Source organism: Salmo salar, chromosome ssa12 (genome assembly GCF_905237065.1).
Source record: "Salmo salar chromosome ssa12, Ssal_v3.1, whole genome shotgun sequence".
Lineage (NCBI taxonomy): Eukaryota > Metazoa > Chordata > Actinopteri > Salmoniformes > Salmonidae > Salmo > Salmo salar.
The window spans coordinates 15,234,996-15,250,028 of record NC_059453.1 but is presented as its reverse complement, the minus strand read 5'-3'; the positions used below and the strand labels follow the sequence as shown (position 1 = coordinate 15,250,028).

Below are 15,033 nucleotides of genomic sequence, written 5' to 3'. Positions count from 1 at the left end.
CTCTCTCTCTCTCTGTCTGGATACCTTTTAACCACTACTCTCTCTCTCTCTCTGTCTGGATACCTTTTAACCACTACCTCTCTCTCTCTCTCTGTCTGGATACCTTTTAACCACTACCTCTCTCTCTCTCTGTCTGGATACCTTTTAACCACTACCTCTCTCTCTCTCTCTCTGTCTGGATACCTTTTAACCACTACCTCTCTCTCTCTCTCTGTCTGGATACCTTTTAACCACTACCTCTCTCTCTCTCTCTGTCTGGATACCTTTTAACCACTACCTCTCTCTCTCTCTCTGTCTGGATACCTTTTAACCACTACCTCTCTCTCTCTCTCTGTCTGGATACCTTTTAACCACTACTCTCTCTCTCTCTCTCTGTCTGGATACCTTTTAACCACTACCTCTCTCTCTCTCTGTCTGGATACCTTTTAACCACTACCTCTCTCTCTCTCTCTCTGTCTGGATACCTTTTAACCACTACCTCTCTCTCTCTCTCTGTCTGGATACCTTTTAACCACTACCTCTCTCTCTCTCTCTCTGTCTGGATACCTTTTAACCACTACCTCTCTCTCTCTCTGTCTGGATACCTTTTTAACCACTACCTCTCTCTCTCTCTCTCTGTCTGGATACCTTTTAACCACTACCTCTCTCTCTCTCTGTCTGGATACCTTTTTAACCACTACCTCTCTCTCTCTCTCTCTGTCTGGATACCTTTTAACCACTACTCTCTCTCTCTCTCTGTCTGGATACCTTTTAACCACTACTCTCTCTCTCTCTCTGTCTGGATACCTTTTAACCACTACCTCTCTCTCTCTCTGTCTGGATACCTTTTAACCACTACCTCTCTCTCTCTCTCTGTCTGGATACCTTTTAACCACTACCTCTCTCTCTCTCTGTCTGGATACCTTTTAACCACTACCTCTCTCTCTCTCTCTGTCTGGATACCTTTTAACCACTACCCTCTCTCTCTCTCTCTGTCTGGATACCTTTTAACCACTACCTCTCTCTCTCTCTCTCTGTCTGGATACCTTTTTAACCACTACCTCTCTCTCTCTCTCTCTGTCTGGATACCTTTTAACCACTACCTCTCTCTCTCTCTCTGTCTGGATACCTTTTAACCACTACCTCTCTCTCTCTCTCTCTGTCTGGATACCTTTTAACCACTACCTCTCTCTCTCTCTCTCTCTGTCTGGATACCTTTTAACCACTACCTCTCTCTCTCTCTGTCTGGATACCTTTTAACCACTACCTCTCTCTCTCTCTCTCTGTCTGGATACCTTTTAACCACTACCTCTCTCTCTCTCTGTCTGGATACCTTTTAACCACTACCTCTCTCTCTCTCTCTGTCTGGATACCTTTTAACCACTACCCTCTCTCTCTCTCTCTGTCTGGATACCTTTTAACCACTACCCTCTCTCTCTCTCTGTCTGGATACCTTTTAACCACTACTCTCTCTCTCTCTGTCTGGATACCTTTTAACCACTACCCTCTCTCTCTCTCTGTCTGGATACCTTTTAACCACTACCTCTCTCTCTCTCTGTCTGGATACCTTTTAACCACTACCTCTCTCTCTCTCTCTGTCTGGATACCTTTTAACCACTACTCTCTCTCTCTCTCTCTGTCTGGATACCTTTTAACCACTACCTCTCTCTCTCTCTCTCTGTCTGGATACCTTTTTAACCACTACCCTCTCTCTCTCTGTCTGGATACCTTTTAACCACTACCTCTCTCTCTCTCTCTCTGTCTGGATACCTTTTAACCACTACCTCTCTCTCTCTCTCTCTGTCTGGATACCTTTTAACCACTACCTCTCTCTCTCTCTCTCTGTCTGGATACCTTTTAACCACTACCTCTCTCTCTCTCTCTGTCTGGATACCTTTTAACCACTACTCTCTCTCTCTCTCTCTGTCTGGATACCTTTTAACCACTACCTCTCTCTCTCTCTCTGTCTGGATACCTTTTAACCACTACCTCTCTCTCTCTCTCTCTGTCTGGATACCTTTTAACCACTACCTCTCTCTCTCTCTCTGTCTGGATACCTTTTTAACCACTACCTCTCTCTCTCTCTCTGTCTGGATACCTTTTAACCACTACTCTCTCTCTCTCTCTCTGTCTGGATACCTTTTAACCACTACCTCTCTCTCTCTCTCTCTGTCTGGATACCTTTTAACCACTACCTCTCTCTCTCTCTCTCTGTCTGGATACCTTTTAACCACTACCTCTCTCTCTCTCTCTCTGTCTGGATACCTTTTAACCACTACCTCTCTCTCTCTCTCTGTCTGGATACCTTTTAACCACTACCTCTCTCTCTCTCTGTCTGGATACCTTTTAACCACTACCTCTCTCTCTCTCTCTGTCTGGATACCTTTTAACCACTACCTCTCTCTCTCTCTCTGTCTGGATACCTTTTAACCACTACTCTCTCTCTCTCTCTCTGTCTGGATACCTTTTAACCACTACCTCTCTCTCTCTCTCTCTGTCTGGATACCTTTTAACCACTACCCTCTCTCTCTCTCTCTGTCTGGATACCTTTTAACCACTACCTCTCTCTCTCTCTCTCTGTCTGGATACCTTTTAACCACTACCTCTCTCTCTCTCTCTCTGTCTGGATACCTTTTAACCACTACCTCTCTCTCTCTCTCTCTGTCTGGATACCTTTTAACCACTACCTCTCTCTCTCTCTCTGTCTGGATACCTTTTAACCACTACCTCTCTCTCTCTCTCTGTCTGGATACCTTTTAACCACTACCTCTCTCTCTCTCTCTGTCTGGATACCTTTTAACCACTACCTCTCTCTCTCTCTCTCTGTCTGGATACCTTTTAACCACTACCCTCTCTCTCTCTCTGTCTGGATACCTTTTAACCACTACTCTCTCTCTCTCTCTGTCTGGATACCTTTTAACCACTACCTCTCTCTCTCTCTCTCTGTCTGGATACCTTTTAACCACTACCTCTCTCTCTCTCTCTCTGTCTGGATACCTTTTAACCACTACCTCTCTCTCTCTCTCTGTCTGGATACCTTTTAACCACTACCTCTCTCTCTCTCTCTCTGTCTGGATACCTTTTAACCACTACCTCTCTCTCTCTCTCTCTGTCTGGATACCTTTTAACCACTACCTCTCTCTCTCTCTCTGTCTGGATACCTTTTAACCACTACCTCTCTCTCTCTCTCTCTGTCTGGATACCTTTTAACCACTACTCTCTCTCTCTCTCTCTGTCTGGATACCTTTTAACCACTACCTCTCTCTCTCTCTCTGTCTGGATACCTTTTAACCACTACTCTCTCTCTCTCTGTCTGGATACCTTTTTAACCACTACCTCTCTCTCTCTCTCTCTCTGTCTGGATACCTTTTAACCACTACCTCTCTCTCTCTCTCTCTCTGTCTGGATACCTTTTAACCACTACCTCTCTCTCTCTCTCTCTCTGTCTGGATACCTTTTAACCACTACCTCTCTCTCTCTCTCTCTGTCTGGATACCTTTTAACCACTACCTCTCTCTCTCTCTCTCTGTCTGGATACCTTTTAACCACTACCTCTCTCTCTCTCTCTGTCTGGATACCTTTTAACCACTACCTCTCTCTCTCTCTCTGTCTGGATACCTTTTAACCACTACCCCTCTCTCTCTCTCTGTCTGGATACCTTTTTAACCACTACCCTCTCTCTCTCTCTCTGTCTGGATACCTTTTAACCACTACCTCTCTCTCTCTCTCTCTGTCTGGATACCTTTTAACCACTACCTCTCTCTCTCTCTCTGTCTGGATACCTTTAACCACTACCTCTCTCTCTCTCTCTGTCTGGATACCTTTTAACCACTACCTCTCTCTCTCTCTCTGTCTGGATACCTTTTAACCACTACCTCTCTCTCTCTCTGTCTGGATACCTTTTAACCACTACCTCTCTCTCTCTCTCTGTCTGGATACCTTTTTAACCACTACCTCTCTCTCTCTCTCTGTCTGGATACCTTTTAACCACTACCTCTCTCTCTCTCTCTCTGTCTGGATACCTTTTAACCACTACCTCTCTCTCTCTCTCTGTCTGGATACCTTTTAACCACTACCTCTCTCTCTCTCTCTGTCTGGATACCTTTTTAACCACTACCTCTCTCTCTCTCTCTCTGTCTGGATACCTTTTAACCACTACCTCTCTCTCTCTCTCTCTGTCTGGATACCTTTTAACCACTACCTCTCTCTCTCTCTCTGTCTGGATACCTTTTAACCACTACCTCTCTCTCTCTCTCTCTGTCTGGATACCTTTTAACCACTACCTCTCTCTCTCTCTCTGTCTGGATACCTTTTAACCACTACTCTCTCTCTCTCTCTCTGTCTGGATACCTTTTTAACCACTACCTCTCTCTCTCTCTCTGTCTGGATACCTTTTAACCACTACCTCTCTCTCTCTCTCTCTGTCTGGATACCTTTTAACCACTACCTCTCTCTCTCTCTCTGTCTGGATACCTTTTAACCACTACTCTCTCTCTCTCTCTCTGTCTGGATACCTTTTAACCACTACCTCTCTCTCTCTCTCTCTGTCTGGATACCTTTTAACCACTACCTCTCTCTCTCTCTCTCTGTCTGGATACCTTTTAACCACTACCCTCTCTCTCTCTCTCTCTGTCTGGATACCTTTTAACCACTACCCTCTCTCTCTCTCTGTCTGGATACCTTTTAACCACTACTCTCTCTCTCTCTCTGTCTGGATACCTTTTAACCACTACCTCTCTCTCTCTCTCTGTCTGGATACCTTTTAACCACTACCTCTCTCTCTCTCTCTGTCTGGATACCTTTTAACCACTACCTCTCTCTCTCTCTCTCTGTCTGGATACCTTTTAACCACTACCTCTCTCTCTCTCTCTCTGTCTGGATACCTTTTAACCACTACCTCTCTCTCTCTCTCTGTCTGGATACCTTTTAACCACTACCTCTCTCTCTCTCTCTGTCTGGATACCTTTTTAACCACTACCTCTCTCTCTCTCTCTCTGTCTGGATACCTTTTAACCACTACCTCTCTCTCTCTCTCTCTGTCTGGATACCTTTTAACCACTACCTCTCTCTCTCTCTCTCTGTCTGGATACCTTTTAACCACTACCTCTCTCTCTCTCTCTCTCTGTCTGGATACCTTTTAACCACTACCTCTCTCTCTCTCTCTGTCTGGATACCTTTTAACCACTACCTCTCTCTCTCTCTCTGTCTGGATACCTTTTAACCACTACCTCTCTCTCTCTCTCTGTCTGGATACCTTTTAACCACTACCCTCTCTCTCTCTCTGTCTGGATACCTTTTTAACCACTATCTCTCTCTCTCTCTCTGTCTGGATACCTTTTAACCACTACCTCTCTCTCTCTCTCTCTGTCTGGATACCTTTTAACCACTACCTCTCTCTCTCTCTCTGTCTGGATACCTTTTAACCACTACCTCTCTCTCTCTCTCTCTGTCTGGATACCTTTTAACCACTACCTCCTCTCTCTCTCTCTGTCTGGATACCTTTAACCACTACCTCTCTCTCTCTCTCTCTGTCTGGATACCTTTTTAACCACTACCTCTCTCTCTCTCTCTCTGTCTGGATACCTTTTAACCACTACCTCTCTCTCTCTCTCTGTCTGGATACCTTTTAACCACTACCTCTCTCTCTCTGTCTGGATACCTTTTAACCACTACTCTCTCTCTCTCTCTCTGTCTGGATACCTTTTAACCACTACCTCTCTCTCTCTCTCTGTCTGGATACCTTTTAACCACTACCTCTCTCTCTCTCTCTCTGTCTGGATACCTTTTAACCACTACTTCTCTCTCTCTCTCTGTCTGGATACCTTTTTAACCACTACCTCTCTCTCTCTCTCTGTCTGGATACCTTTTAACCACTACCTCTCTCTCTCTCTCTGTCTGGATACCTTTTTTAACCACTACCTCTCTCTCTCTCTCTGTCTGGATACCTTTTAACCACTACCTCTCTCTCTCTCTCTGTCTGGATACCTTTTAACCACTACCTCTCTCTCTCTCTCTCTGTCTGGATACCTTTTAACCACTACCTCTCTCTCTCTCTCTCTGTCTGGATACCTTTTAACCACTACCTCTCTCTCTCTCTCTGTCTGGATACCTTTTAACCACTACCTCTCTCTCTCTCTCTCTGTCTGGATACCTTTTAACCACTACCTCTCTCTCTCTCTCTGTCTGGATACCTTTTAACCACTACCTCTCTCTCTCTCTCTGTCTGGATACCTTTTAACCACTACCTCTCTCTCTCTCTCTCTGTCTGGATACCTTTTAACCACTACCTCTCTCTCTCTCTCTGTCTGGATACCTTTTAACCACTACCTCTCTCTCTCCTGTCTGGATACCTTTTAACCACTACCCTCTCTCTCTCTCTCTGTCTGGATACCTTTTAACCACTACTCTCTCTCTCTCTCTGTCTGGATACCTTTTAACCACTACCTCTCTCTCTCTCTCTCTGTCTGGATACCTTTTTAACCACTACCTCTCTCTCTCTCTCTGTCTGGATACCTTTTAACCACTACCTCTCTCTCTCTCTCTGTCTGGATACCTTTTAACCACTACCTCTCTCTCTCTCTCTGTCTGGATACCTTTTAACCACTACCTCTCTCTCTCTCTCTGTCTGGATACCTTTTTAACCACTACCTCTCTCTCTCTCTCTCTGTCTGGATACCTTTTAACCACTACCTCTCTCTCTCTCTCTGTCTGGATACCTTTTAACCACTACCTCTCTCTCTCTCTCTGTCTGGATACCTTTTAACCACTACCTCTCTCTCTCTCTCTGTCTGGATACCTTTTAACCACTACCTCTCTCTCTCTCTCTGTCTGGATACCTTTTAACCACTACCTCTCTCTCTCTCTCTCTGTCTGGATACCTTTTAACCACTACCTCTCTCTCTCTCTCTCTGTCTGGATACCTTTTAACCACTACCTCTCTCTCTCTCTCTCTGTCTGGATACCTTTTAACCACTACCTCTCTCTCTCTCTCTGTCTGGATACCTTTTAACCACTACCTCTCTCTCTCTCTCTGTCTGGATACCTTTTTAACCACTACCTCTCTCTCTCTCTCTGTCTGGATACCTTTTAACCACTACCTCTCTCTCTCTCTCTCTGTCTGGATACCTTTTTAACCACTACCTCTCTCTCTCTCTCTGTCTGGATACCTTTTAACCACTACCTCTCTCTCTCTCTCTGTCTGGATACCTTTTAACCACTACCTCTCTCTCTCTCTCTCTGTCTGGATACCTTTTAACCACTACCTCTCTCTCTCTCTCTGTCTGGATACCTTTTAACCACTACCTCTCTCTCTCTCTGTCTGGATACCTTTTAACCACTACCTCTCTCTCTCTCTCTCTGTCTGGATACCTTTTAACCACTACCTCTCTCTCTCTCTCTGTCTGGATACCTTTTTAACCACTACCTCTCTCTCTCTCTGTCTGGATACCTTTTAACCACTACCTCTCTCTCTCTCTCTGTCTGGATACCTTTTAACCACTACCTCTCTCTCTCTCTCTGTCTGGATACCTTTTAACCACTACCTCTCTCTCTCTCTCTGTCTGGATACCTTTTAACCACTACCTCTCTCTCTCTCTGTCTGGATACCTTTTAACCACTACCCTCTCTCTCTCTCTGTCTGGATACCTTTTAACCACTACCTTCTCTCTCTCTCTGTCTGGATACCTTTTAACCACTACCTCTCTCTCTCTCTCTCTGTCTGGATACCTTTTAACCACTACTCTCTCTCTCTCTCTCTGTCTGGATACCTTTTAACCACTACTCTCTCTCTCTCTCTCTGTCTGGATACCTTTTTAACCACTACCTCTCTCTCTCTCTCTGTCTGGATACCTTTTTAACCACTACCTCTCTCTCTCTCTCTGTCTGGATACCTTTTAACCACTACCTCTCTCTCTCTCTCTGTCTGGATACCTTTTTAACCACTACCTCTCTCTCTCTCTCTCTGTCTGGATACCTTTTAACCACTACCTCTCTCTCTCTCTCTCTGTCTGGATACCTTTTAACCACTACCCTCTCTCTCTCTCTCTGTCTGGATACCTTTTAACCACTACCTCTCTCTCTCTCTGTCTGGATACCTTTTAACCACTACCTCTCTCTCTCTCTCTGTCTGGATACCTTTTAACCACTACCTCTCTCTCTCTCTCTGTCTGGATACCTTTTAACCACTACCTCTCTCTCTCTCTCTGTCTGGATACCTTTTAACCACTACCTCTCTCTCTCTCTCTGTCTGGATACCTTTTAACCACTACCCTCTCTCTCTCTCTGTCTGGATACCTTTTAACCACTACCTCTCTCTCTCTCTCTGTCTGGATACCTTTTAACCACTACCTCTCTCTCTCTCTCTCTGTCTGGATACCTTTTAACCACTACCTCTCTCTCTCTCTCTGTCTGGATACCTTTTAACCACTACCTCTCTCTCTCTCTCTCTCTGTCTGGATACCTTTTTAACCACTACCTCTCTCTCTCTCTCTGTCTGGATACCTTTTAACCACTACCTCTCTCTCTCTCTCTGTCTGGATACCTTTTAACCACTACCTCTCTCTCTCTCTCTCTGTCTGGATACCTTTTAACCACTACCTCTCTCTCTCTCTCTGTCTGGATACCTTTTAACCACTACCTCTCTCTCTCTCTCTGTCTGGATACCTTTTAACCACTACCTCTCTCTCTCTCTGTCTGGATACCTTTTAACCACTACCTCTCTCTCTCTCTCTGTCTGGATACCTTTTAACCACTACCCTCTCTCTCTCTCTGTCTGGATACCTTTTAACCACTACCTCTCTCTCTCTCTCTGTCTGGATACCTTTTAACCACTACCTCTCTCTCTCTCTCTCTGTCTGGATACCTTTTTAACCACTACCTCTCTCTCTCTCTCTGTCTGGATACCTTTTAACCACTACCTCTCTCTCTCTCTCTGTCTGGATACCTTTTAACCACTACCCTCTCTCTCTCTCTCTGTCTGGATACCTTTTTAACCACTACTCTCTCTCTCTCTCTCTGTCTGGATACCTTTTAACCACTACCTCTCTCTCTCTCTCTGTCTGGATACCTTTTAACCACTACCTCTCTCTCTCTCTCTGTCTGGATACCTTTTAACCACTACTCTCTCTCTCTCTCTCTGTGTCTGGATACCTTTTAACCACTACCTCTCTCTCTCTCTCTCTGTCTGGATACCTTTTAACCACTACCTCTCTCTCTCTCTCTCTGTCTGGATACCTTTTAACCACTACCTTCTCTCTCTCTCTCTCTGTCTGGATACCTTTTAACCACTACTCTCTCTCTCTCTCTCTGTCTGGATACCTTTTAACCACTACCTCTCTCTCTCTCTCTCTGTCTGGATACCTTTTAACCACTACCTCTCTCTCTCTCTCTCTGTCTGGATACCTTTTAACCACTACCTCTCTCTCTCTCTCTCTCTGTCTGGATACCTTTTAACCACTACCTCTCTCTCTCTCTCTGTCTGGATACCTTTTAACCACTACCTTCTCTCTCTCTCTCTCTGTCTGGATACCTTTTAACCACTACTCTCTCTCTCTCTCTCTGTCTGGATACCTTTTAACCACTACCTCTCTCTCTCTCTCTCTGTCTGGATACCTTTTTAACCACTACCTCTCTCTCTCTCTCTGTCTGGATACCTTTTAACCACTACCTCTCTCTCTCTCTCTGTCTGGATACCTTTTAACCACTACCTCTCTCTCTCTCTCTCTGTCTGGATACCTTTTAACCACTACTCTCTCTCTCTCTCTCTGTCTGGATACCTTTTAACCACTACCTCTCTCTCTCTCTCTGTCTGGATACCTTTTAACCACTACCTCTCTCTCTCTCTCTCTGTCTGGATACCTTTTAACCACTACCTCTCTCTCTCTCTCTCTGTCTGGATACCTTTTAACCACTACTCTCTCTCTCTCTCTCTGTCTGGATACCTTTTAACCACTACTCTCTCTCTCTCTCTCTCTGTCTGGATACCTTTTAACCACTACCTCTCTCTCTCTCTCTGTCTGGATACCTTTTAACCACTACCTCTCTCTCTCTCTCTGTCTGGATACCTTTTAACCACTACCTCTCTCTCTCTCTCTCTGTCTGGATACCTTTTAACCACTACTCTCTCTCTCTCTCTCTGTCTGGATACCTTTTTAACCACTACCTCTCTCTCTCTCTCTGTCTGGATACCTTTTAACCACTACCTCTCTCTCTCTCTCTGTCTGGATACCTTTTAACCACTACTCTCTCTCTCTCTCTGTCTGGATACCTTTTTAACCACTACCTCTCTCTCTCTCTCTCTGTCTGGATACCTTTTAACCACTACCTCTCTCTCTCTCTCTCTGTCTGGATACCTTTTAACCACTACCTCTCTCTCTCTCTCTCTGTCTGGATACCTTTTAACCACTACCTCTCTCTCTCTCTCTGTCTGGATACCTTTTAACCACTACCTCTCTCTCTCTCTCTCTGTCTGGATACCTTTTAACCACTACCTCTCTCTCTCTCTCTGTCTGGATACCTTTTAACCACTACCTCTCTCTCTCTCTGTCTGGATACCTTTTAACCACTACCTCTCTCTCTCTCTCTCTGTCTGGATACCTTTTAACCACTACCTCTCTCTCTCTCTCTGTCTGGATACCTTTTAACCACTACCTCTCTCTCTCTCTCTCTGTCTGGATACCTTTTAACCACTACCTCTCTCTCTCTCTCTCTGTCTGGATACCTTTTAACCACTACCTCTCTCTCTCTCTCTGTCTGGATACCTTTTAACCACTACCCTCTCTCTCTCTCTCTGTCTGGATACCTTTTAACCACTACCTCTCTCTCTCTCTCTGTCTGGATACCTTTTAACCACTACCTCTCTCTCTCTCTCTGTCTGGATACCTTTTAACCACTACCTCTCTCTCTCTCTGTCTGGATACCTTTTAACCACTACCTCTCTCTCTCTCTCTGTCTGGATACCTTTTAACCACTACCTCTCTCTCTCTCTGTCTGGATACCTTTTAACCACTACCTCTCTCTCTCTCTCTCTGTCTGGATACCTTTTAACCACTACCTCTCTCTCTCTCTGTCTGGATACCTTTTAACCACTACCTCTCTCTCTCTCTCTGTCTGGATACCTTTTAACCACTACTCTCTCTCTCTCTCTGTCTGGATACCTTTTAACCACTACCTCTCTCTCTCTCTCTGTCTGGATACCTTTTAACCACTACCTCTCTCTCTCTCTGTCTGGATACCTTTTAACCACTACCTCTCTCTCTCTCTCTGTCTGGATACCTTTTAACCACTACCTCTCTCTCTCTCTCTGTCTGGATACCTTTTAACCACTACCTCTCTCTCTCTCTGTCTGGATACCTTTTTAACCACTACCTCTCTCTCTCTCTGTCTGGATACCTTTTAACCACTACCTCTCTCTCTCTCTCTGTCTGGATACCTTTTTAACCACTACCTCTCTCTCTCTCTCTGTCTGGATACCTTTTAACCACTACCTCTCTCTCTCTCTCTGTCTGGATACCTTTTAACCACTACCTCTCTCTCTCTCTCTGTCTGGATACCTTTTAACCACTACCTCTCTCTCTCTCTCTGTCTGGATACCTTTTAACCACTACTCTCTCTCTCTCTCTCTGTCTGGATACCTTTTAACCACTACCTCTCTCTCTCTCTCTCTGTCTGGATACCTTTTAACCACTACCTCTCTCTCTCTCTCTCTGTCTGGATACCTTTTAACCACTACCTCTCTCTCTCTCTCTCTGTCTGGATACCTTTTAACCACTACCCTCTCTCTCTCTCTCTGTCTGGATACCTTTTAACCACTACCTCTCTCTCTCTCTCTGTCTGGATACCTTTTAACCACTACCTCTCTCTCTCTCTCTGTCTGGATACCTTTTAACCACTACCTCTCTCTCTCTCTCTCTCTGTCTGGATAACTTTTAACCACTACCTCTCTCTCTCTCTCTCTGTCTGGATACCTTTTAACCACTACCTCTCTCTCTCTCTCTGTCTGGATACCTTTTAACCACTACCTCTCTCTCTCTCTCTCTGTCTGGATACCTTTTAACCACTACCTCTCTCTCTCTCTCTCTGTCTGGATACCTTTTAACCACTACCTCTCTCTCTCTCTCTCTGTCTGGATACCTTTTAACCACTACCTCTCTCTCTCTCTCTCTCTGTCTGGATACCTTTTAACCACTACCTCTCTCTCTCTCTCTCTGTCTGGATACCTTTTAACCACTACCTCTCTCTCTCTCTCTCTGTCTGGATACCTTTTAACCACTACCTCTCTCTCTCTCTCTCTGTCTGGATACCTTTTAACCACTACCTCTCTCTCTCTCTCTGTCTGGATACCTTTTAACCACTACCTCTCTCTCTCTCTCTCTCTCTCTGTCTGGATACCTTTTAACCACTACCTCTCTCTCTCTCTCTCTGTCTGGATACCTTTTAACCACTACCTCTCTCTCTCTCTCTCTCTCTGTCTGGATACCTTTTAACCACTACCTCTCTCTCTCTCTCTCTCTGTCTGGATACCTTTTAACCACTACCTCTCTCTCTCTCTCTCTGTCTGGATACCTTTTAACCACTACCTCTCTCTCTCTCTCTCTGTCTGGATACCTTTTAACCACTACCTCTCTCTCTCTCTCTCTGTCTGGATACCTTTTTAACCACTACCTCTCTCTCTCTCTCTCTGTCTGGATACCTTTTAACCACTACCTCTCTCTCTCTCTCTGTCTGGATACCTTTTAACCACTACCTCTCTCTCTCTCTGTCTGGATACCTTTTAACCACTACCTCTCTCTCTCTCTCTCTGTCTGGATACCTTTTAACCACTACCTCTCTCTCTCTCTCTGTCTGGATACCTTTTAACCACTACCTCTCTCTCTCTCTCTCTGTCTGGATACCTTTTAACCACTACCTCTCTCTCTCTCTCTCTGTCTGGATACCTTTTAACCACTACCTCTCTCTCTCTCTCTGTCTGGATACCTTTTAACCACTACCTCTCTCGCTCTCTGTCTGGATACCTTTTAACCACTACCTCTCTCTCTCTGTCTGGATACCTTTTAACCACTACCTCTCTCTCTCTCTCTCTGTCTGGATACCTTTTTAACCACTACCTCTCTCTCTCTCTGTCTGTCTGGATACCTTTTTAACCACTACCTCTCCCTCTCTCTGTCTGTCTGGATACCTTTTTAACCACTACCTCTCTCTCTCTCTCTCTCTGTCTGGATACCTTTTAACCACTACCTCTCTCTCTCTCTCTCTGTCTGGATACCTTTTAACCACTACCTCTCTCTCTCTCTCTCTGTCTGGATACCTTTTTAACCACTACCTCTCTCTCTCTCTCTCTGTCTGGATACCTTTTAACCACTACCTCTCTCTCTCTCTCTCTGTCTGGATACCTTTTAACCACTACCTCTCTCTCTCTCTGTCTGGATACCTTTTAACCACTACCTCTCTCTCTCTCTCTCTGTCTGGATACCTTTTAACCACTACCTCTCTCTCTCTGTCTGGATACCTTTTAACCACTACCTCTCTCTGTCTGTTTGTCTCCCTCTCTACCTTGCGCTCTCTCTCTCTCTCCAACCTATAATCCTGAACCTCTCTCTCTCTCCCCTCCCCTCTCCCCCCTGTAGGAGCAGGCGTCGTGGGTGTGTGGTTGTGAGGATGGTGTGATCCAGAGGTTGGAGCAGGACTTCAAGCAGACGTTACAACAACATAACTCTCTGGAGCAGTGGGCTGCCTGGCTGGACGGCGTGGTCTCCCAGGTCCTAAAGCCTTACCAACACAGCCCTGCAGCCTTCCCTGCAGCTGCCAAGCTCTTCCTGCTGCGATGGAGCTTCTACAGGTGAGAGAGAGGATGGTTGAAGTAAGGGAAGGTGAGCATTAAAGGCTCTTTGATTTGAATGTACATTTCCCCCCTCTTCATTTGTCCCTCACCCCTCCCTGTCTCTGTCTACCCCCCCAGTTCCATGGTGATCAGAGACCTGACTCTGTCTCTGTCTCTGTCTACCCCCAGTTCCATGGTGATCAGAGACCTGACTCTGTCTCTGTCTCTGTCTACCCCCCAGTTCCATGGTGATCAGAGACCTGACTCTGACTCTGTCTCTGTCTACCCCCCAGTTCCATGGTGATCAGAGACCTGACTCTGTCTCTGTCTACCCCCAGTTCCATGGTGATCAGAGACCTGACTCTGTCTCTGTCTCTGTCTCTGTCTACCCCCCAGTTCCATGGTGATCAGAGACCTGTCTCTGTCTCTGTCTACCCCCCCAGTTCCATGGTGATCAGAGACCTGACTCTGTCTCTGTCTCTGTCTACCCCCCAGTTCCATGGTGATCAGAGACCTGTCTCTGTCTCTGTCTCTGTCTACCCCCCAGTTCCATGGTGATCAGAGACCTGACTCTGTCTCTGTCTCTGTCTACCCCCAGTTCCATGGTGATCAGAGACCTGACTCTGTCTCTGTCTCTGTCTCTGTCTACCCCCCCAGTTCCATGGTGATCAGAGACCTGACTCTGTCTCTGTCTCTGTCTCTGTCTACCCCCAGTTCCATGGTGATCAGAGACCTGACTCTGTCTCTGTCTCTGTCTCTGTCTACCCCCAGTTCCATGGTGATCAGAGACCTGACTCTGTCTCTGTCTCTGTCTACCCCCAGTTCCATGGTGATCAGAGACCTGACTCTGTCTCTGTCTCTGTCTACCCCCCAGTTCCATGGTGATCAGAGACCTGACTCTGTCTCTGTCCACCCCCCAGTTCCATGGTGATCAGAGACCTGACTCTGTCTCTGTCTACCCCCAGTTCCATGGTGATCAGAGACCTGACTCTGTCTCTGTCTACCCCCAGTTCCATGGTGATCAGAGACCTGACTCTGTCTCTGTCTACCCCCCAGTTCCATGGTGATCAGAGACCTGACTCTGTCTCTGTCTACCCCCCAGTTCCATGGTGATCAGAGACCTGACTCTGTCTCTGTCTCTGTCTCTGTCTACCCCCAGTTCCATGGTGATCAGAGACCTGACTCTGTCTCTGTCTCTGTCTACCCCCCCAGTTCCATGGTGATCAGAGACCTGACTC

The 15,033-nt window shown here is 45.9% G+C and overlaps 1 protein-coding gene across 1 annotated transcript in view; it reads left to right on the top strand.

The window, feature by feature from the left end:
- The window catches only part of LOC106596942 (MHC class II regulatory factor RFX1), a 60,591-nt gene that overhangs the window by 41,533 nt on the left and 4,025 nt on the right, over positions 1 to 15,033 (top strand). The window contains exon 14 of the mRNA XM_045690813.1: positions 13,602 to 13,813. Within this exon, the coding sequence (XP_045546769.1) occupies positions 13,602 to 13,813 (212 nt within the window). The remainder of the gene's footprint in view (positions 1 to 13,601; positions 13,814 to 15,033) is intronic.